The 23,611-nt window shown below is 38.4% G+C and overlaps 1 protein-coding gene across 1 annotated transcript; it reads left to right on the top strand.

Moving 5' to 3' along the window:
• The first annotated feature begins 31 nt into the window (after positions 1-31).
• Positions 32-20,427, top strand: NSUN2 (NOP2/Sun RNA methyltransferase 2). Its single transcript, XM_075142420.1, has 19 exons — positions 32-326; positions 396-553; positions 726-830; positions 946-1,051; positions 1,674-1,745; positions 4,257-4,341; positions 5,134-5,326; positions 5,731-5,805; positions 6,970-7,100; positions 9,694-9,767; positions 12,790-12,920; positions 13,532-13,628; positions 14,747-14,922; positions 15,453-15,545; positions 15,934-16,069; positions 17,351-17,431; positions 17,655-17,793; positions 18,761-18,800; positions 19,450-20,427. Exons 1-19 carry the CDS (start codon positions 243-245, stop codon positions 19,853-19,855), a joined length of 2,382 nt encoding a protein of 793 aa, XP_074998521.1. The 5' UTR covers positions 32-242; the 3' UTR covers positions 19,856-20,427.
• The last annotated feature ends 3,184 nt before the right edge of the window (positions 20,428-23,611 follow it).

Here is a 23,611-nt window from a genome sequence, read left to right as displayed (position 1 = left end):
GGGAGTGGCGCTTGGGAACGGAAGTTCCGCCGGGGCGGTGGCGGCGGCTGTAGCGGCGCGACGTGCCGCCGCCGCCGCCACCGCCCGGAAGGAGCGCTGGGGGAGGGCCCGCGCATGCGCGTAGCGGCGCGAGCACGCGGTGCGGCAGCCGTTTGGCCTCGCGATCCCTCTGGCCGGGAGGGACGGGAGCGGCCGCCCCGACGGCGGGGCGCGCGGTGGGGCTCGGCCGGCGCCTGGCCGCCATGGGCCGCCGGGCGCGCGACCGTAGGCGGCAGCAGCAGCAGCGGCGGGAGCGGGGCGGCGGCGACGGCGGCGGGGACCAAGCGGTAAGAGCCGGGGCGGGGCGGGGCGGGGAGCGGCAGGGCCGCCGGGCTGACGGTGGCGGCGTGTTTCAGGGCTGGGGCGGCGGCTACCCCGAGATCGTGAAGGAGAACGAGCTGTTCGAGCGGTACTACCGGGAGCTGGGCATCGTCCCCGCCGGAGAGTGGGGCGCCTTCATGGCGGCGCTGAGGGAGCCGCTGCCCGCCACGCTGCGCATCACCGGCTACCGGAGGTAGGGGCCGCGGGGCGGGCAGGGGGGCCGGTGGCGGGCAGGGGGGCGCGCTCCGCTCCCCCGGTTGCCCTGGGCTGGCAGGTACCCGCCGATCTTACCGCGGAGGCGGTCTGCTGCCTGGAGAAGGTGCGTCGCGATCCGGCCTTCCTCTGCGGGTCTTCCTCCCTTGCAGTCACGCCAAAGAGATTCTCCACTGCTTGAAGGAAAAGTACTTCAGAGAGCTGCAGAACCTGGAGGTGGATGGCCAAAAAGTCGAAATGCCGCAGCCGCTGAGCTGGTAAGTGAGCTGGAAGTGGTGTGACCCCCCCTGCATACTCCCGACATCGAGCCTGACGAAGTGCTTTGTTTCTTAATTTGCCTCTGACCTTTTTCTGTCTCTTTTTTCCCCCCAGGTATCCAGAAGAGTTAGCCTGGCACACTAACTTGAGTAGAAAAATCTTACGCAAGTCACCGCAACTGGAAAAGTTTCATCAGTTTCTGGTTAGCGAGACAGAATGTGTAAGTTTTGGATAGATCTTGATTTTTTTTTTCTTTCATATCCTGAGCGGAGTTTTATTTAAATGCGCTATGAGAAATTGAGACTGTACCTTTTCTCTCAGAAGTTGAGTAGCTCAGAAGAATCTGGATTGCATGTTGCTGTTGACAGTGATTCATCCCATGACTCTGGCACATAACCGCAGTTACAGATATTGCTCCTAAACTAATTGCAATTTTTTTTTTTGTTTGAGAATGTGAAAATGAGTCCCTGTAAAATAATTAGTTGCTGTTAGAAAACAGATGTTTGAGTCTGGTAAAAAGTGCATGTGTGTACATACCAAGACTTACCTTTGGTGATGGATGTTTCTCACTTGGTTGAAGCCAGCGTCTCATCTCTTGAGCAGAAACTACATCGGTAGAATGAACAAAATTGGAGTAAATATGCAATTACCAGAAATTTCGATTGGGTGAAATACTGTGATTTTGTTTGTTAAATGCTAACAAAATTTAATCCTAATAGTGTGTTTTCCATTGCTTTATCGTTTTACTACATAGAGATTATAAAAATTTATTGCAAAAGAAATGCATTCTTTCGGAATGGAATAAAAAGGAGTTTGTTTTGGTTTTGTTTTTTCCTTTGAAGGGAAATATCAGTCGTCAGGAGGCTGTTAGTATGATCCCACCTCTGCTGCTTAATGTTAACCCTCATCATAAGGTACCTCTAGAATATACTGTGTGCTAGAGTTTTTTCCTGGAAGATAGTTTGATTAAAATACACATTACAACAGCAGTATCAGTGCTGATGCACAATTCTGTTTTATGTTTGTATGTTTTATGCCTTCTGCATGTAAACCACAGCAATCGACCAGTGTTCAGATCACAAATAGACTGTCAGGGAAACATCTGCTTTTTCAGCTTTATGTAATACCCTGTAAAAAACCACTTAGTTTTTAAGTATTACATAATCTTACTTTCAAAGTCTGAATGTATTCAGCTGCATCAAAGTTATATATTCATGTTTCAACCCCCTTTTAAAGTAAGATGACCATTTTTAAATTCCTGCTATCCATCACACTGTAAACAGATGTAGTTTTCCAGATCCAAACGATAATGTTCTTTACCAGGTAGTTTTTACCCCTCTGTGCCTTTTGAAGAAGTTGCAAACTTCTGCTCTATAAATCTGTTAGGCAAAATAAGTTTGGGTGAGCTGAAACATACTGTTGATGGTGGCTGAAGATTGCTGACTTTAATTGAGATGTCTGAGGAATGCCCATGATATTTTCTAATGGCAGACTGTAGGAATGGGGATATCTGGTAGCAAACTTCCTGTTCTAACCTTAGTGATCTTTTCATACACTATGTTTGTTTGCAGAATGAATCTGTCAGGTGGCCTTATTCTCTTAATCTGTTAAGTTAATGACCTAGTTAGAAGTTCCTTGCTATCTCAAGCAACCATGTTTTGCACTTCTTTCTTAGTTTTTTCATGATGTGTCTTAAAATTTCAAGTTTTTCAAACTTCTGACCTCTATGTTTTAGAGGCTCATTCGTACACACTTGTTTTTATATTAACACTACTTAGCACACATAATTTTTCGTTTCTTTTCTCCTACTCTCACCCCAACCCAATGTATGACACAGGGCTGATGGCTATGTTATGTGAGGCAAGGTCTTCTCACCTCTCTTAAATGAATAATGAATTGAGCGATAGATCCAGTCCTAATGTGTCACAGGTGCATTTTGAGTTTTGTCTGGAGTTGAACAGGTAGTGAATTTGTTCGACTTAATGTGAAACACAAATTGTGAGAATGTTTTTGCACACACCTTACTTATATTGCATATACTACGATAGCAGTATATGTTTTTTGCATTGAATGTTTAACTTTGGTGACTATATTTCAACAAGCGCTTTCCAGAAATTCCTGTAAGATTTCACAAATTTCATCATAAATCAGACTCTGAATAGGTTCTTTATGCTCTCTTGTGGTAAGACAGCAAATAGCTGTTGTAACGATGCCTTGGCTGTTGTCATTTAGGACCTTTTATGGTTCTTAGTGCCTTACTTTCTGAGCTGCTTGTTATGACCAGAATTGCAGGTTACTTTTCATGCTTAACCAGCATGTTCTGTACATCATGTCTTCCATGCTGATTCCTATCTTACACAAGGATCAGCTGGATGACTGTCAAACCTCTCTGTTGTTCTGTTCATTTTTACAATTCAGTTTTCCTTCACCATCAATTTGCTGGACAATTTTAGAGCATGTTTAGGCTTGCTTATTCTTCATTATCTTTTGCATTATCTGCAAAAGTAAGTAGAAACTGGTAGTGTCACAACTGTTACTTTGAACAGCAGATATGATGCTCTCTTACTGGGTATGTCTCATGATGCGTTAACACTGCTGCATTCCGTGATGCTGGAGCTAAAGGTCCAGAAGATAGACAGAGTCATATGGTTCTGAAAATCTGTAACTAGGCAAGAGGAAAGACTCTAAGCTTCCATACTTAAGAAAACAGTGTTAGCTGTCAAATGGTTTGCTGTGAAAGTGACTCTATGAATGACTCGATCACAAGCCCAGTTTGTGATGAACCAGAAGGGAGAAATATGCTGGAAATCAGGTGTTGGTGTCTGTGCTGTTCTGTTCTGCTGCCCGATCATGGTTCGAATACTTCCCAAGTACTTCTTCCAGGATATAGAAACAGGCCGTTTATGCTGCCCTGATTTTTTGCATTAAAATGCAAATGTGTGAGGAGCGATAGCAGTTCATTTTTATAAAATCTATATAATCAACTGTGTCGAATAGTCTCTGATCAATTTACTGGTAGTTAAAGAGAAGTACAGCTTGCTCTTGAATGTAACTTTTCCCTTAATGTTTGTGTGTATATGTAAAGTTCCAGTTAACTTCAGTTGGAATTACTTGTGAGCTGATAAAAGGACCATATCCCCATATCTATAATCAGCTTTCTCTTTCACATTTTTTTCAGCTGATGTATTTGTTCCCTACAAACCAAAGTCCTTGTTATATTTTAGACCCTTAGAGACAAAGCTGCATTCCATGATGCATACAAAGAACAGAACTGTACTTTGTGGTTTTGCAAATTGGTGTTCAGAACAATCATAATTCTGCAATTGTGTGCAAAAATACTTAATTTAAACAAGAACACATAATAAATTTTTCAAGTACCTAAAAAAATACAAGGTAGGACTTTTTTAACTTTCTGGTGTTTGTAGATTCTAGATATGTGTGCTGCACCTGGATCTAAGACTGCACAACTCATTGAAATGTTGCATGCAGACATGAATGTTCCTTTCCCCAGTAAGTCTGGAAAAACTACCAAAAACTTTTGTGACTTTGAATTTCCTCTTTTTCTTGTAGAAGGTTACTTTTAATATCACAAATAAGTAACTGCATTTAACTACATATTGAATTCCCAAAGTAGTTGAGTTATATGAAATAAGAAGTACCCCACCTTTTCCGTGAAACTTTGTGGGCTTCCTTGGCTTGAAGGAGGGAGATGGATTATAAATCTTCACAGTTCAGACTACAGTAGATGTGATCAGAGCTTAATTTTAGATGGTGGCCCATGAGTCCTTGTGTTTTAGTGGTATCCTGCAAACACTGGATTAAGCTGCTTTAGCCTTAAAATGGTCATGATTTTTTTTTTTTTTTTAGCTTCCAAATCTTTACTTTCAGTTAGATGCTAGCAGAAAATACTGTCCATAAAAATTGTGAGGTTGGGGGGAGTGGATTCTTTCTGTGTTCTACTGAAAATCTGCTGATGTACAGAGATTGTCTTTGGTGGCAGTGGAGGTTTTCTCTGTTACAAGGGTTTTACTTTGAGAGTGAAAAGTTGAAGGGCCCTTGGCTGTGTCTTATTTCTGCTGCATGCAAACTAGAATTCTTGAGACTATATTTGACACATCAGTTAAACCTCGATATATTTTATGTTATTTTATGTTCAGCAAGGAGTCCTCTATTCATGAGTAGTCTTTTAAGTAAAAATCTCTAGTGAAAGGTTTACACAACTTTGAAGATAAGGCAATAAACTATGTATAATTATTTAGCTGTTAAATAATAAAGCATCTTCCCACTATTTTGTGTTCCCAGAGGGTTTTGTAATTGCTAATGATGTCGACAACAAGCGCTGCTATTTGCTGGTTCATCAGGCTAAGAGATTAAACAGTCCATGCATCATGGTGGTAAATCATGATGCCTCCAGCATTCCCAATCTACAAATAGATGTTGATGGAAGAAAAGAGGTCCTCTTCTATGACAGGATTTTGTGTGACGTCCCCTGCAGGTATTTTGCATGTAGTTTCAATACACAGATTTTATTGCACTAAGTGCAATGATAGAATTTTTGTGTTACTGAGTTACACTTTCTGAATTGCTTAGTGAGTTATGATTTATAGTATCTTCCAAAACGAGTGAATGCCTTAAACTGTCTTAGGTAAGGGGATACTAAATCAAGGTGAACTTTTTTCATTCCAAGTGGTGCTTAAATTTCGTCAGCTGAAGGGCTTCAAATTTTGAACTTACACTCAGGGTGCTGAAATACAAAGGTAATGTAGAAATGAACAGTACAGTATAGGAGAACTAGTTAACATGGGAGAGGTACTGTTAATTTTTTGCTGCAGTGAAAGACTTGAATATGAAATGAGTTTTACCAATAAATCATGCAAATCTGGTCAACGTCTGTTACAGTGGAGATGGAACCATGAGGAAAAACATTGATGTATGGAAGAAGTGGACAACACAAAACAGTTTGCAGCTTCATGGGTAAAAATGCTTATTACACATCTGCACTTCTTTCATTTCTCTCTCTTCCTTTTCCCATATCTTTAATATCTGCATACATTCACATGTTAATATATGGCAAAGCAGAGACTAAGAAGAGTCGCTTTTCTCTCACATCAAGAGCTTATGTGATGTTCAGAGAAGGTGTAGTGTTTCAGATGTGAGGTCAACCTCCAGTGGAATGTGTGAATATAAATTTCTTGTATTCTTATGAATATCTGACATATCAATATTCATTGAATTAATTTAGACAAGGAAGCTAATAAAACAAGGAACAAATAATTTGGTTGGGATTCTTAGCATTTAGGCAGGTAAAATACTGTTGGAAAATACAAAAACTTGTAAAATTTAATAGTAATGTTTTAGCGTCTTTAGAATGTTAGAGATCATACATAAACGGTTTCGTTACCTGAGATTGATTTATGTTAACTGATGGTGAGTGAGTACTTAGCCCAGTGCAGGTGCATGGTAAAAAGCAGTAATTTAAACACAGATGAAAAAGCTTAGAACATTTTACTGTACGTTTGTAACAAGCTGGGAATGTGGTCAGTTACTGTGACTCAGCTTACCTATGGTGACTTGCTGCTTGGTAACTCATTCATAATTAGAGGTTTTATTTCAATTGTAAGTATGCAGGTAGGGTATAAGCTGGTGATCCAGCTCAGTGATACTTTTCTCAGAAGACCAATGCGAGCTCAGCTGTGTTGTCCGTAATATTTGTAATAGTCAGATTGCTCCTCATTTTAACTCTAGATTTCAGAGAAGAGTAATGTTTTGGGGGGTTATTTTTCTAGCGTTGAGTACTTTATAATAAACTTGATGGGCCAGTAGAGAGAACAAAATACAGAATGTTATGTTAAAAGTTGTCATGCAGTAGTGTTAATGTTTGATCTAATTGCTGTTTTAATAGGTGTAATTGTGAGTGTGTCTGCAGTGTAGACTGCACTAAGCTGACTTAGTTTAAAACTGACTTTAATTTGTATACTGGAGACAGCTGTGGAACTCCGTATGTACTGACTAATCCATGGAGTCCATCTCTGTATGGAGAGTTATGTGTCTGCAACATAGCTTCACCTGTAAGAAATCTGATGGCAAATCTTTCTGGTTCCTGAATGATACCTGGCTAGACCAAGAGTGTTCTGTTAGATTGCAGTTAAGAATTGCAACCCGTGGTGTTGAACAGCTGGCAGAAGGCGGGAGAATGGTGTATTCTACGTGTTCGTTGAATCCTATCGAAAATGAGGCTGTGATCGCATCTCTGCTGGAAAAGAGTCAAGGTGAGAATGCGAGCTTGGACGGAGTCCGGAAATCTTTTTTTCTCAGCCCAAAAAAGGATATGTGTATGATAGTACTAGTAATAAACTTAGTGTAGGTAACGTGCTCCTAGTATACAAAACTGCAGCAATTTTTTGGTACCAATAGGATTTAATCGGTGTTGATATGAGCAGGCTTCTTAAATGGGCCTCAATCGGGTGCAAATATAAAACCTGAAGAAGTTTTGTTCATGATACACAAGACACTTCTTACAGATCAATGGCATTCAGTCTGTGTTCTCTGGCTTCTGCTAACCAATTCCACTGGTTGGAGTCCCTCTCTGACACTCATATTTCGTTTGGAAAACACAGCATGGGGCATTACTGCTGTACACCATAGGAGTAAAAATCCCAGAGTGTACTTAAGCAGTTAGAGGAATTGTTGTGCACCAGTAGGTGGGAATCACTGATACCTTTGACATTCTTTGACCCATGTTTTGACATGCTTGGAATTTTAATGTCTTTAAGCTCATGGGATTTTTTTACACTTTTGACTTGCATATGAAGGCTTGCATAAGTTGCTGTCAAGTCTCCATCATCTGAAGTAACAAGAAGTGGAAAAATTGAGATGAGCTGGGAGGCTCCATTGCATCAGTTTATGGTAGTAGGACTTAGTAGCCCAAATTTCTGGTCTTGAGCTGGTGGACACTGTTGTTTTGCTGAGTCAGTAATCTGAAGTTTGGAGACATCTAATTGGATTTTTCATGAAAAGTTCTGCAGAGTTTGTTAAGTTGAGCCTTGTACAGAACAGAAGCAGCTGTATTAGTCCTGGAACTGAGCTGGTGCTGGAAGTAGAATAGCCTGGTTTGTGTAAAGTTTTCTTTGTGCCAGTCATGAGTCTGGCCCCAAATTATGCATGAAATTTCATTGTCTTCCAAACAGCAGTTTAGCTAAAATGCCTGTAGATAATTAGGAGTTGACTATTTAATTTCCACCCAAAGGACATTTTTATTTAGAGGTAGTTTTTTTGGCAGACTGAGTGAAAAAACAACATAGACATGTTTCCAGTAAATTATAGTATGCTTGGCTTATTGAAGGCTGTAGTGCGCCAGAGTTAAGTTTAACGATGACAAGATTGGAAAGCAGTAAGGACTAGTTTGGATAGGAGCACGAAGCAGTATGGATGTTGACAGAGGCCAACAATTGCAGTATTTGAGGCAAATTCAGTACTTGGAAGTAAGGATTTTGACTGCAGTATTGGGCTGTGGCATTTGGATCTTGTCTCTGCCCAGTGCGGGTATTTTGAGGCTTACTTGGAGGCTATGATGTGTCCCAGCGAGCGAACCTTATCCTTGGGGCTTGAACATAGGTGTAGCTAAAGAAGGGCGAGGTAGTGGAGTGGTCTGCAAGGGGCATTGGACCTCAAGGGTTTGCTCAGGTGAGTCCAGAAGGTTTGTTGGTTATTCGATCTTAGTTCCTAGCACGGTGTTTTACTGCTGCCTGTGGAGCAGATCAGAGTTAGCTTTCCCCTTGGGTCTGAAGGAGTAAGGAAAAGGCACTTTTGTACCATGTTTCTCTGCTGGGAGTTGTAGTACTTCTGATGGACCATTTAATGGCTGATCAGTCTGATGTAGTCTTGAGGCACCTGTTGAAGTCATGCTGTAGGTAGGCATGGACGCAAACATCAAGTTTAATCAGATTTGAAATATCATTTTGGAATTTGTCTATGAATTCATGTATCACTTTTTCATTTAGTTAAAAGACTTGCTTAAACTGTCACTGTAAGAGTAAATGGTTAGTCGTGTAGAACAGGTTGATAAATTGTGTACAACGTGAGGAAGAGCCTACCTGATTGTTAAACAACTTAAGTATTCAGAATCACAAAAAAGAAATTTTAAGGTTATTCTTCTCTAGAGAGATCACTTGGTTAAAACAGTAAGTTTTTATATCATTCTTTCTGGATTTGGGGCAGTTTAAAATTTTTATTCAGTAAATTAAATTATACTCTGTTGGTGTTTCTTGTAGTAATCTGACATATTTTAGGCACATAGCCTTTTCTCCTGTTAGGTTGATAGTACTTACCTTCCTGTTAAATAGTTTGGAATTTTACTTACCATTTAAAAAATAATAAATTCTTTTTCCTCTCACACTGGAATATATTAAGATTGTAAGTCCATAAAATCAGAATATATCATGTATTTTAAAAGGCTTAGTCATCCCTAAAGAGTACTTCTCTGAAAAATACTTAATCAGTGTAGTAAATCCAAATACTAAGTAAGTGAGAATAAAAACTTCTATGGCTGCATTGCCTGGAACATTGATGTTTAACGGTACAGGTTGTAGAGTATTGCTCTATGCAGTTGCTACAAAAAGTATCTAAACATTATATTTTGGTTAATTTATAGGTTGCAAACTTCTGTAGTTATTATGAACAGTTCTTACCATCTTCTAATTGACACAGTAGTAATTGTATAACATTTTGTTCCTTGAAAGGTTTAAAAAGCAATGGTCTTAAAATGGTCTTAAAATTTGAAGGAAAACTATTTTTGTAAAAGTTAATTGGAACCACGACTCTCAAATTCTGTTTTCAAGAATGTTTATGTTCTTGGGGTTTCAGGTGCCTTAGAACTTGCTGATGTCTCTTCTGAGTTGCCAGGTTTGAAGAGGATGCCAGGAATTACCAAATGGAAGGTACTTACCTGATATTTCTGTGAAGTTCTTGGTCTATCGTAGTTTTAATTAGGGAAATTTTGACGTGTAAAATTTCAAAACATTAGATTGAGCTGAAGTAATCGTAGTGATTTGCTGTTTAGAGTTGTAGACAATATGGTATTATAGGGGAGAGGGCTAAAAATCTTTCTGATGGTAAGTTCTTGTCTCCTTATCTGCTCTCCTCGTCTTTTCCTCTAGCTTTCTTTGCTCTTTCTCCTATACTTTCATAATGTAATTCCCTTTTCTATCGTTTGCAGCATGTGGCCTGTAGATGGCAACATAATTTCAGTAACTTTTTAAGTTATCCCTCCTCCTCTGTCTTTACAGTCTGTGAGTGTTAGATTCTAGGATTCTTTAGCTGGTCCATTTGAATCATTTGGAAGTAAAAGCTGTTAAACCCTTTCTGGAAATAAGCTATAAAAACTGCAGTTATGTGAGTAATCCTAGAATATTAATAGAATCCTGTATTTTGTTCCAGGCCTTACATGATTTCAGTTCTGGAAACAGACTGGTAGGGAGGGACAAAAAACCCCAAAGCTTCTTCAGCTTTCTGTTAAGAGTATAATCAAGAAGAGTAGAAGGCCATCCTGGTAGTAGGGAAAGAAGCTCTGATTAAATTTTAATTATGAGTGCATGCCTTTGCAACGCCATTGATTGTTCTACCTTCTCTCACCATTTCACTAGTCTCTTGCAATGGTACAGTCTGCAGGTTTGTGCTTGTGTGTAGGCTAATGAACAAGATGCACGGAATAAAGGTCTGCTTATGTTCTGTCATTGGAAATCCAGCTTAGAAACTAGCTGATTTCTTTCTTCTTACACTTCCAAAAGTGTAAATTATATGCTTGTGCCTGAAGGATAAATGTAAAATGCATGATTGTGGCTCTATAATCTTAATTTTACTTTTTTTTTTGTAATGTGTAAGGCTACAAAATATATACATAAAGACCTCTAAGAGTATATTGTATTCCCTGTAACACTTATTTCTTTGTTTGCAGTTGAAATACAAATTTCCCTAATGAGTATTTTTAAAAGTAGGCTAATAAAGCCTGTTGAAAGTTTGCAAGATTTTCTTCAGCCCTTATTTGCTGCGACTGTATTTTTTCAAGCCTCATTGGCTAGTTCATCATTGAACGTATTTGTTTGCTTTGGTGCTGTTTTTACTTGGTGTGGTCTTTTGTTTCCTTGTGAAACGTCTGTTCAGTGGGAGCTTTGTGACTTAGTGATTACATTGAGTATTCCTGAGCATCAGTTGACTGTAAATCTCTGGAAACAGCAAAATGAAAATAAGGTTTTGTTCAAGGGACACTCAGGTGCTTGGAAATAGCATTCAGTACTTTCTCCTTAAGCCAGGCAATGAGTGAACTCAAATGAGTTATTTCAGAATCTTGAAGGAAGAGACCTTTTTAACTTCAGATATGTTAATCTACTTCTGCAACACTTTTAGTCTTCATTCTACCCTAATAAGAGGCTAGCAAAATGTGCAGTAGAGAAGACTTCAGCATGTTCTTTGATGCTTTGTCATTCCAGCAATTACATTGTGTGGTTAGACTGGTAAATCAAAGCTGAACAGAGCAGGGCTGTTAGGCAGTTATTCTAGTACATCCAAAATAGTTCTAGACTTGTTTGTACTTCCAGTTATTTATCAGTCCCGTTGTTTGTTTCTCTCAAGCTGAACTCATGACTTCCAAAGAAGAGCAGTTCAGAATCGCAGTCTATCTTGTCTCCATCTAGCAATATGACATGCAGCATATTTGGACTTGAAATACTAATTCTGGAAGTACAGTCTTTTCTATTTCAGGAACAGGCAAAGGCTCAGTATTTTAGGTGTGATCTGATCAGTGGCTGAGAAATGCCAGACTTCATGACGCTGCAATCTGTGTTCTAATGTTCTTAGTGAAATTGTAATCTAGATAAATCTTACATTTCAGTTTCTAGTAGAACACTTAATTAAACCTTCAAGACAATCACAGCGAGATGTATGAAAACACTTCATTGTACTTGCCAGTCCTGAAGTCACCATCGCTGTGACTTCTCTATTTTGTTGCATTAACAACAAAAATGGGCCTTCATTTCAGTCATTAATTTTATGCATTTGCGCCACACATTCCTGGGTGTGACCTTTTTTACAGCCCTAGCATCCAGTACAGAACCAGGCACCTAGAGTTCTGAAGTCGAATTTTCCCTGTTTTTTTTTCCACTTTGGTATTCTTGCTTAAAGAGCATTCAGAATGCCTTGCTACAAGAGTTGTGGCTCTAATTTTCTGCTTGTATCTTAAGTGTGCTTCAAAAGCTTTGACCCTTAGACAGAATGAGGTGATGTTATGTCCACACAGTATCTTAGAGTGGATTTATAGATGTGTTCTGAGTCCTGGATAAAGATACAGACACTAGAAAATTCGTGGGGTTATGGTTCTTCAGTAACTTTCCTTGGAAACATCTCTATCTATGACCTATGTAGGGCTGTGTCATGGGGCTGTATGCTTACCAAGCTGTTGTGTTGCACTCTTGCATCTTTCTTATGTAATGAAATTGGGTTTCCTCGTTTCTAATCTCTACTAGACTGCAGTGGCCCTTTTCCTTTTTATACTGCTTGGAAGCTGCCTATAGCAGAATGTCTCACAGCCAGTCTCATGGAGGAAAAGAAGTAATGTATAAATCTGACCGTTTACTAATCTTCTGGTACATTCCACCACTGTCCTTCCTTTGGATTTTGGTGTTCTATATGTTCTGGAAGGTTAACAGAGATCACTGCAAGTGATTCTGCACCAGTCTTTACTTGACTGCATGCTTTTTGAAGCGTAAAAAGTGGAGCAAAGAGTTACAGCTGGCAAGAATCTCCTGCTCTTAAGTGCACACAGGAACAATACACTTTAAAGAATTTACTATACCAGAAAATAATGTCTCTTTTTGGCGTCTGAACCTTGGTTTGAAAGCATTTTAATTAAAACTTGGAAAATGGTGACCCATATTCTTCACAGTATTTATATTTACTCCTTTGAAGGTAATGCTGAAAGATGGACAGTGGTTTGAAGAGTGGAAAGATGTGCCTTCAAATAGACAAACACAAATACGTCCCACTATGTTTCCAGTAAAAGATGAAGAGAAGCTAAAGGCAATGAATCTAGAGCGTTGGTAAGTTTTCCCATAGTAGATTTTATGAGGTTTTGATAGCAACCTTGTATGGTGGTGGGCAAATTATAATTAGAAGGTCAGATTAGGAATGTGTTGCAGAATAGACCTATGATTATATAGGCCTGAGTATATTTTGATTGCTTCATATATAATGGCAGTATACAGCATTTAAATTCCAGTGAACTGAAAGAAATTATTGAAAGTTGCTTACAAGGAATAATACTCACAAAAAGAGATCAAATTTTTTGCATCCAATAAGAGATACATAGCCACAATTACTGGAAAAGTATGTAAAACTTAAACATTTTAACAGTGTGACTTATTTTCTATGAAAGACTTTCCATAGCTATCCTAAAAATAGTGTTTAGAAATGAGTCATTAAAGCTCAGATGCGAATGGTGAAATGAATGCATTGCACTGATGCAAGTTATTTTGCCAGAATGCTCTATTTTAGATCCTGTTTCTAGCTTGATAAATTAAATCTGTGCAATCCTACTAGGAATACTTAGTTTACCCTGAAAGTAAATATAAATGTGACACTTCTAGTACTTTGTGAGAGCCTGAATGCTGATGATGAATACACTGCAACATTCTTTTTTTCCGCTCCCCAGTCTTAGGATATTGCCACATCACCAGAACACAGGAGGTTTCTTTGTGGCTGTGTTAATAAAAAAATCTCCAATGCCATGGAATAAACGCCAGCCTAAGGTAACCTCTTTTAAAAGAGCTAAAATGTTAAATTTTAATAACATTTCTGGAATTTTTTTGAAAGCTTACATAATAGAAACCATGCTATAACTGTTTTGTATCTGCCGTTCAGTTATAGTTCAGTGTGTCAATTAAAAATAAATTTCTAAATCCCTTAAGAACTTTAAAAAAAAATCTCCTTTCAAAATAAAAAAAAAAAAAAAGGAGAGGGGATTTTGAAATCATAGTAAAATAGCAAGATAAAACTTGAACCTAAAATTAAGGCTTTGAAAGAATTACAGAAGCAGATTAGATTGAGTAGCTAAAGCTGTCACTTCCTTCAGCTGTGTGTGGTCCCTCTGCTGAAGGCTTTTTTCTGCTGTGTTGTAAGCTAATTCTGATTTCAGTTTATCTTACTCTGTGGCTGGTTGCTCAGGAGTGATTCACTAGCAGATTAGTCTGGCAGACCAGCAGCAGGGGGAATGGATATAAAACTGTTAGGAGCAGCAGCAGCTTCAGCCATCTGACTTTAATCCATTTGTTGTCAATTGTCTTTAAAATCCTGTCAAGAGGATTTTAAGTTGACATGATTTATTTGATTTCTTAGAATTTTCATCTCTTTGAGAGAAACTTCTTGTGTGAATCCCTTTTAGCTGTTTCTATTTATTTGATTTGCTTCATTAGAATACCTTATGAGTAAAATGTACGTGGCAGTAAGGAGGAAGCATTTATTCAGAAGCAAGCGTCATCCAAATAGTTTATGCTGTTCCACGTTTAATGTTGTAGCACTCTTACAGAAAATGTGCAGCAGCAGCATGTGTGTGTCACTTTGAGTGCTAGGAGGAAAGCAGCAGATCCTGATTTGAAATAGTCTGCTCTGTGAGTGCTTGAACATGATTTTGTAAATGGTACAAAAATAGCTTTCTTGGACAGTTGGTAAGAAGTTGTCCAGAGCAGACATTTTACAGAGGTAAATGCATCTTGACTTAGTAATCAGATTAACTCCCTAAACGCATCTATTTAAGCACTTATGTACAAATGGATAAGAATTAAGCACATGCAAAGAGAGAACATAGGTACCTTTTGTTCCAAGTTAGATACTACTTTTGGTTTGTTGAAATTACTATAATTTGAAATAGGTTCATCAGAAATTACCACAAAGAACAGGAGATACTGAAGTGACAGCAGCTAATTCAGGTAATGGTTCTGAATGTGTTACTGAAGAACCAACTCTTGCTGAAAATGAAGAGTCTAAGAAAATGCAAGAATTGCAGAATTCAGACACTGAGCAAAGCAAAAAGGAAGGAGTATGTGGGTAAGAGACCATGTCTAAATGTTTGTCGTGTGACAGCTTCATAATTCCTGAGTATTCTATAGTTCCTTTATTATTGGACTCATTTAGAAGTCGATGAAGAATAATTAATGAATTTGCTCAGTTGTCCTACGTTTCCATGTTTTCTGTCTTGTATTTCAGCAAGTTAGGAAAACAACTGCTTTTCTTATTAGCATTTGCAAAATCCGTTAGTCCTGTCTTCTCTGCTAAGGAAAAAACTACTTTTGGAAGTTAACCTTTGGAAGATCTTTGCTGTCTTCACAATTACTCCCTCAGAAATCTCTGTTTACTTGTTTTTGTGGCTTCTGTTTTCAAGCACTGCTTTCACTTCCTCATTTTAAGAAGTTAAATTGTGGGTGGTGTTGTCTTAGTGAAGCACAGGAAAATGTCAGTATTCTGTTTGGCATACTATCATTACCATAAGGCAAGTGTTGACTAAATGAACTGAATATACTGATTTTAAACCAAGTACTTTTACTAGAATTGACAGTGCAATGGTATTTTCTTTTTAGACCACCACCATCTAAAAAAATGAAGCTGTTTGGTTTTAAAGAAGACCCTTTTGTGTTTCTCCCTGAAGATGATCCATTGTTCCTTCCTATTCAGTAAGAAAAAAATGTTTCTGTTTTGGCAGTAAGACTTCTAGTAGTTTAGGAATATTAGTAGTTCAGTTCATCACAAAAGATGGATCTAGTTGGTCATACCTAAAACTTTTTCCCTAACTTTGCACCAGGTGCCCCTCTCCTCAATACTTAAACTCTTCTTAAATTAAAATAGCCAATTATAGTTAGCACTGGCAATTTTTGAGTGTATCTTAGTGTCTATGACAGCTTGTCTTTTCTGATGTCATGCATCTTAGAAAGTCTAATCTTTATGTTCTGGAGCCAAAGTGTTATGTGTTTGCAGAGATAGCTTAAGGAAAGGGGCTAACCCATGCATTTTGAGTATGTAATTTCATTGTTCAGTTAATCGAAACAAGTATTATGGCCACAGGAAGTTTTATGCGTTGGACACATCATTTCCCAAGATCAATTTACTAACTCGAACTCAGGAAGGAAAGAAGAGACAGCTGTACATGGTTTCTAAGGAGTTAAGGAATGTGCTTCTGAACAACAGTGAGAAGATGAAGGTATGGTTCATCTCTTCAGGTTTTCACAACAGAGATCATAAGCTTCAGTGGATGTCTCCTTGAACTTTATTGCCAAGCTTATTTATATAGAGGATTAGCCCTCTAATAGGCCTTTTTTTTTCAGTCTGAATGAATGTTTTCCTCTCTATCCCTCCTCTGTTAAAGAGATGAAGAGTTGTCTCTGAGAGGTAAATAATAGTCTGCAAGATTAAAGTCGTCATGTTTTTTGGCAGATGGAAGGGAACTTAAAAATAGAGGAAGGGAATATATAACTGCTGTGTGTGTACCAGCATTGTTATGTGGTCTTCAGGTACCTTCACAAGTTTACATTGACACTGTTGTATTTATGACCCCTTTAATTATAAAACTACAAAGAGCTTTGAAAGCCTACCAAAAATAACGGATAACTTCAGCCGAATTATTAGTTGGCTGTGTTGCATGGGAACATTGTTTCAAAGTCATTTCAACAACTGAATATTTTGAAAAGTTTTTGAGCTGAATGGTAATGGGATAAGAAGTAGTACTAGAAATGTAATTTGAGGGAAAAATGATAATTTGTTTTCTATGACTTCCCATGGAAAATGCCTTGCAAATGCTAAAGATTTGTCTTAAAAGTTGTTGAATAATTTAAGTTAGAAGGAGGTCATCTCATCCAGCTTCCTTCCTGCCCCAAGCAGGGCTAACTTCAAAGCTAGATCAGATATGGTTCAGGGCCTCGTCCAGTCAGATCGTGAAAATTTCCAAGGATACTCATTACATCTTTGCAACAGATCCTTGAGATGGATAAATAATTATCCTTTTATCCCACATGCAGGAAATGGCTACATAATTGACAAAATTCTAAGAAACTGGTGCATTATGTTAGGCAGTGAGACTTTGAGTACCACAAAGGATATAGTGTCCTAATATTAAGCACTTGTGCATTGTTAAAATCCCGTCCTTGATTGACTTTCCCAGAATCACCCACAAAATTCTTACTCAAACTAAAATTAAAATAGTTCATTGCCCTCATTTTAAGACTAACACTTTCACAGTGTTCGGTTTTCAACATGGAAAGGAGTAAAAGGTGTTTATGTTGAGAGAGAACTAAATTTTGATAGTGAGAATTCCTTTTTCTCTTGAATGAATTTTCACATTAATTTAATTAATGTAAAACAAACATTATGGCAGAATTATCACTTCTTCCTCCTTGTAGTCAAACAGTTGAGGAAAAACAAAGTTCAGAGTGGTAATTTAGAATTTATACTCCTTGATGATGCTTATTGGCTTTGCCGTTTGCAGGTTATTAACACAGGGATAAAAGTCTGGTCTCGCAACAGTGATGGTGAACAGTTTGGATGTGCGTTCAGATTAGCACAAGAGGTAATTACATAGCATTGTATTTTTGAAGCAGATACTTTGGTTTCCTCTAGAGCCTATAGCACAGCTGGCATTAACTTTGTCAGACTAATGACAATTTGCATTTTCAGTGTGGTTTAAAATGTGAAAATTGTTTTCTGATATTAGCTAAAGGACTGTTTTTAACATTTTTCCTTCAGAAAGTAGAGATTGCATTTTGAAATAATTATATTTATTTATTAAACAGGGAATTTATACTCTGTACCCATTCATTCATGCAAGGATTATAAATGTCTGCATAGAAGATGTTAAAATTCTGCTAACCCAGGAAAATCCATTCTTAAGTAAATTCAGCAGTGAAACACAAAAGAAGGTCAAAGACATGGGTAAGCCTTCTAATTTGTGCTATGACAAAATGATTATTATACAATACATGGAAGGCTAACTGTCACATAAACTGTGTTTGCTAAAAATTTTGACTACATTTATCTTAAATATACTTGTTAATTAGGTAAGTAAGCATTACTGAAACCCAGTGTGCTACTAGAAACTGTGGTCCTCTCTGATTGCAGCCTTTAAGGTTTCTGAACTCCAGAGAACAGAGGAGTTGCCAAACTTGTGACTTCTGTGAAGCAATACTGTGAGGCAGCATTTAAAATATCTGATGAACAAAGATTTTTATATACGCTACTGATTTTTACGCCTGTTAGTGCTCCAGCTGAAATTGTTTGTTTGTCATCTGCAATTGTTTGTCATGATTTTATGTATCAAATATAGTTACTCAGATTTGATTTTCTTAAATATGGGGAGCAATGTCTATTCATATTACATTTTTATTTCCTGTACGCTGGATGCTTGAAGAAATAAAGACTGGTTTTCAGTCTTTTGTTTATGTTGTTTTATTTCCAAGTCATCGCTGGTCCTTGTGTTTCAGTGTTTGATGAGACAAAATGGGAAGAACAATTTTTCTAAAGTTTGGGCTGGCATACTCTTACGTTCATTTTACTTAAGTAAAAGTTCCTTGCTAGATTCACTGAGTAAATTAATCCACTATGTGGTTTTGTATTTTCATTTGTTTGTTTGGGGTTTGGGAGGGGGCAGGGTTGACAATTGCTTTTGTAACTATATAAATACTTTGGTCAAAAACAAAAAAAGGAAAAAAAGAAAAAAAGGAATGAAAACTGGTATTGTCTATAGTTTACTGTACTGATGTAGATAACTGCTAACCAGCTCATGCTGTGTGGCTGTCTAAAAACTTGTTTTCTTGAACATTTTCAAATTACAATCATTTTAACATTGTACCAAGTAACACATCTGTTTTGTTTTTGTCCCCCTCACCTCCCTTCCCTGTAGCGATGGGAAGTATAGTTCTGAAGTACGACCCAGATCCTGAGTAAGTACATGTGTTGCTTTCCATTTACGCAGTTTTAAAACTTGGACAAGAATTTATTTTCCCTCAGCAAAAACAGAAGTGGAGGCATAGAGATGCAGTGAGGTCAACAGTAAAGCCAGACAGCATACAAAGAATGTAACAGGGAAAGAAGCTATCTTGCCTGTGTATTCTTAAAACAATTGTAGGATTTAGCTTTATAAAGGAGAGCTAATATTTCTGCCAGAGGTCCACGGTATCACTGCGTGTTTGTTTGCTTCCCGGTGAAGTCCAGCATTTGGAATAGAAAAGGTTAAACTTTTTCATTGTTCATTTTTGTTGACAAAGTAGTATCAGAAGCTCTTGAGAACTTTTTAAATGTAAACTTTCATCTTGCTATTGCTTATATTAGTTTTGAAACCAGAGCCAGAAAATTATTTTGCGTGTTGCAGAAATTTAATAGCAATTGAGCTTTATGTTTTTTTACTTGCTTGTAGACAAGCAGATACCTGTTTAGGTATTGAAGTTAAGACCAATGTACTTGTGTCTTCTACGAATAGTTATAAAATGCATTCACTTGCATTGTGCACTTATTTGTCAGGGAATGGCTATAAAATTAAGTTTTGAAGATTAACTTTCTCATAGTTGACCGAATGTAACTGCTTGTTTGTAGAAAACCTGATGATCTTCAGTGTCCTATAGTGCTGTGTGGTTGGCAAGGAAAGACATCGCTCCGTGCCTTTGTGCCCAAGAATGAGAGACTTCATTACCTGAGGATGATGGGAGTTGAAGTATTTAAAGCAAAGAGGAAAGAGGAGGAATCGGAAAGTAAAACGGCAGGAGTAGTTCAACATAGGCTGGCACAAACAGAGGAAGGAATGGATGTGGAAGATAAAGAACATGATTTGGTCACAAAAATGGAAGCAGAAATAGGTGAAGAATCTTCCCACAGTCCTGTGGAAAGCAGTGCTATGGAAGTAGAAAATAAAATTGAGGATTTAGATCAATCTAGTAAAAATGCCAACAGCCATGTAAGCCAGGAAAGCAAAGACATGGGTTCGAGTAATGTGAAAGATTAAGTTTCTTTCTTTATTATTTGGCAGCTTCCATGAGGCTCACATCCAGACTTTGCTTTTAGCATGGAAGTATATTTTAAAATTTTGGTTGGAATGGGATGTTCCTCTTCTAAAGTTTCGCCTATTTTATTTTTTAAATGAAAACTATAAAGAGATTTCTCTTCAAGTGTGTCGTCTTTTTACCATTTTAAGCTCCATATTACTGGTGGGTTTGTATGTCTGTTGCTGGCAATGGACCATGCACCAGTAAAATCTAAAGCCTATATTTGAAATGGAATAATGATATGTACAAATTAACTGCCTGTCTAACTAGTCAAGAATTTCTTCAGAAGAAAAAAATGGGGTTTCACTAAAAGCACACAAGTTCTAGAAAAACATTTTTTCTCTTAAGATTGCTTACCCCACCTACCACCCAATCTGATTACTACTTACACAGGTTCTTTAATGGATAAGGGAATCGGTGTGAGTATGCATACAAATGCATGTATAGGATATCTAACAAACAACCTGGTTAACATTTATTCAAAATAAAACTGTGTCCTGGGAAAAAAAAATGCAGAATGCATTTTGCCAGAGACTGATGTCTGAGACTCTTCTTCAGAGCGCTGAATTGCTTGACAGGCACAGCTAATAAATGTCCTTAACTAGATCTTTAGGTATGCTGAGCACGCCTCAAACTCCTATCTTGAAATGTGCCTGTCTCTGACTGTCCCTTGAATCTACTGCGGTTATCTGTTCCTCTGTCTTTTCTTCAAGTGGGAGTCATCTCTAATTTTTGCAACATACTTGTTTATAGCTGAAATAATAGTTTTAAAAAAGTGTGGTGTTATATATATTGTTGTATACTAGATGTTTAAAAGAGGTTATTTAGGTCCAAAAGGGTAATTTACTTAATCTGACTTTAAAAAAAAAAAAAAAAAAAAAAGTTGGCTACCTCAGAAACTTACAATATAAATTCCATCCTTTGTGGTTTAGTTTCAGCAATAGTCTTTGTACTTGTAGAAGTTGACCTGAAAGGAAAGTGACCAGTGGTACGAGGTATTGTCCTCCACTAGGACCATGGTGATGCAAGTGTTTGTGTTGCTAGTCAAACTAAATTTTACTGTGTGTATTTTTACTGATGAAGTCCTAATGTAGCTTGAATCCATTTGCTGTACCTTGCTACAACAGACTTTCTGATGCCTGCCCTTGAACTACTTCATCAAAGGGAGTATTCTTGAGGGAGAGACATAAAAGTGAAATAATGCCACGTCCTCTGATAAGATATTAGTCTCTCGCAGTGAAGAACCATTGACAGGACTCATTTTCTCTTGAGAGTCCGTAAAATAGGTTAATAAAAGATCAGTTCTTGCCCTTGTATTTTGCTAAGTTTTGAGTTTGTTCTTTGAATTGGGAGCTGCGATTGGACAGGTTCTTTTTTGGCAGCTGCTTAGGCTGAAGAGCAGCATAGCAGAAGTTTCCTTTGAATGGAGGTGTATGCAAAGTATAATTTTTAATTCTTAAAGTATATGAGGAAAAAAATTATAGCAACTTGAAACTTCAAACATGAAACTGAACATTGGTTTTCATATCTTTGCATTTATTCTGACATACTGGGCATTTGAAGTGGAAGAAGTGTGGAAGACCAATGTCATTTTTAAGTCCTCATCACCATCAAAGTCTGCAGTACTCAACCCTGAGGGTGACTGATTTTAATCCATCTAATCTTTTTATGCTCTGATGATCTCCATAAATTATCAGAAGGTCAAGTGTTAAAACTTATGTGAAGAAATCAGAATTTGTTTTGAATTATGCCTGCTGTTACTATATCTGCTGATGTCCCTGAGCAGCAGTTTAAGCTTCGTTTCAGTCAGTGACTCTGCTAAGGATACAATTTTATGACAAGTTAAGCTGATAAGAATCCTTGTAGATACAGACAGTCCAGACAATTAAATCAGCAAAAAGCTAACTGTATAGAAAATGAACAGTCCTGATTATTTTTTTTGACTGAGTTTACCACTGGCAGACTAAAATGGGAGTAGAAAGCTTTTATTTGGGAGCTAAAGAAAAGTAGGTTCCTGGATCGTAAACTGTCCGAAATCGGGTATAACTTAGACTTGTAATAGAATAAGAGCCGACATCTGCATCATTTTAAATCCTTTGAGTAGTCCAGTTTTCCTGCATTATCTATGAAATTTTGCTTTGCTCTTGGCTTTTTGGAGGGTTTTTTTCCTGTCAAGTGCAAATGGGAGATTTCAGCCAAGAAACTTTTCTTGTGCTGATCAGCAGTTTTACTCCATATCTCAAAAAAAACCCAGAGATGGCAGATTATTTTTTTTTTAAATACTGCGAGTTTGTTTACACCAGTTGCTCTGTCCCCATTACTCTTGCCTTGATTGCCAGAAAGGAAGATGCCCAAAACTCTAGGTAGCAGCTGAAAATGCTGTCCTGGCTTCCCAGGCTGGGAGCCCGATGAAGGGGGGTGCATTTTCTTTATCTGTCTCTACTGAGCTACGTGCTACTGCGGCTGTGATGGTCAGGTGGCTGAACCTCTGCTTGGGTGCTTTTGAACCTGGGTTGCTGCAAATAATTTAAGAGGAAGACGAAAGAGATACGCAATCGCGTTAGGTTTGAAAATGTGAAAGTCTTACTAGGTTTGAAGTTCACAGATTATTAAATCCATCCTTGTAAGCAGCCCCTATTAAATGTGAGATTTCTCTAGTTAATGCTGTTTTTTAGAAACACGGCACTGTAGATGTTTGCGCTGGTGGCAGGGGGTTTTATATGTGATAGAGGGGAAACAAGAAAAAATTTCCTGCATCTAAATGAATAGTCTGATTATGTTCTGCTTAGAGATGCCCTCAGGAGAAGCTGCTGGAGCCTTCAGAAAATAATCTGACTGAAAAACTTGGAAAGAAAAGAAGGGAAAACACCACATGAGATACTCCTTTGTAGCTTTTTCTTCAGTATTTACCTAATGTTAGTCATTGCTTTGGAAGTTCGTTAGAATTTTCATACTTTAGTTTGCCGCAAAATTAATATACCATAATCTAGTGCCACCAGGGTCATTTATTGGTTTCTTAAATGTCTGAATCGTATTAAAAGTCAATGAGACTTCTCAAAGTATACAGACCCTTTGAAAAATTCCTGCCTATAAACTTCAAATTTAGTCTTAGCAGTAGAAGAAAGCAGTTTAGCTCCTTTAACAACCCCTATCCGAGGCTGCAGCAAAGGGAAATTGGTGCATTTCTTTCTTCCAGTGGGAAAGCTCCAGCCCGGAAAACAAGCGGCGGTGTGCTCGCGCCGCGTTGCTGCCGGAGCTGAGCTGGGCACGCCGTCTTGCCCTGCTGTCTCCCCGGGACAAATCTTGTAAACAACCCCCAGCAAAGCAGCGCGGATACAACAGCAGTTCTGTTATTCCCAACAAACCTCCTGATGAAGTCGGCTGGCGCGCTCGTAGCACCGCATGTTTTTGCCGCTCCGCTTTGCAGCTGGCGTTCAGGAAAGTCAGTCAGCAAGCGGCGTGGGGGGACCTGCAGCCCGCACGGGGGTGCGAGGCACCTTGCTGCCTGCGCCGAGCACCGGCAAGGGTCCCTTTCGGAGGGACCGAGGCCAGCGCGGGGGCTGTGCATACCCTCAAGGTGCAGTGTTGTCTGCACCTCTGTCACTCCAGGTGGATTTTCCACACCTACCACTGATCCTTGTATCAAACACATGGTTGTATTTAATTATTACTTGATTTGTTGCTCTGTGTTTCTTAAACAAACCTGGTTTACTTCT

Source organism: Calonectris borealis, chromosome 2 (assembly GCF_964195595.1).
Source record: "Calonectris borealis chromosome 2, bCalBor7.hap1.2, whole genome shotgun sequence".
Lineage (NCBI taxonomy): Eukaryota > Metazoa > Chordata > Aves > Procellariiformes > Procellariidae > Calonectris > Calonectris borealis.
This window is presented reverse-complemented; position numbering and strand designations above follow the sequence as displayed.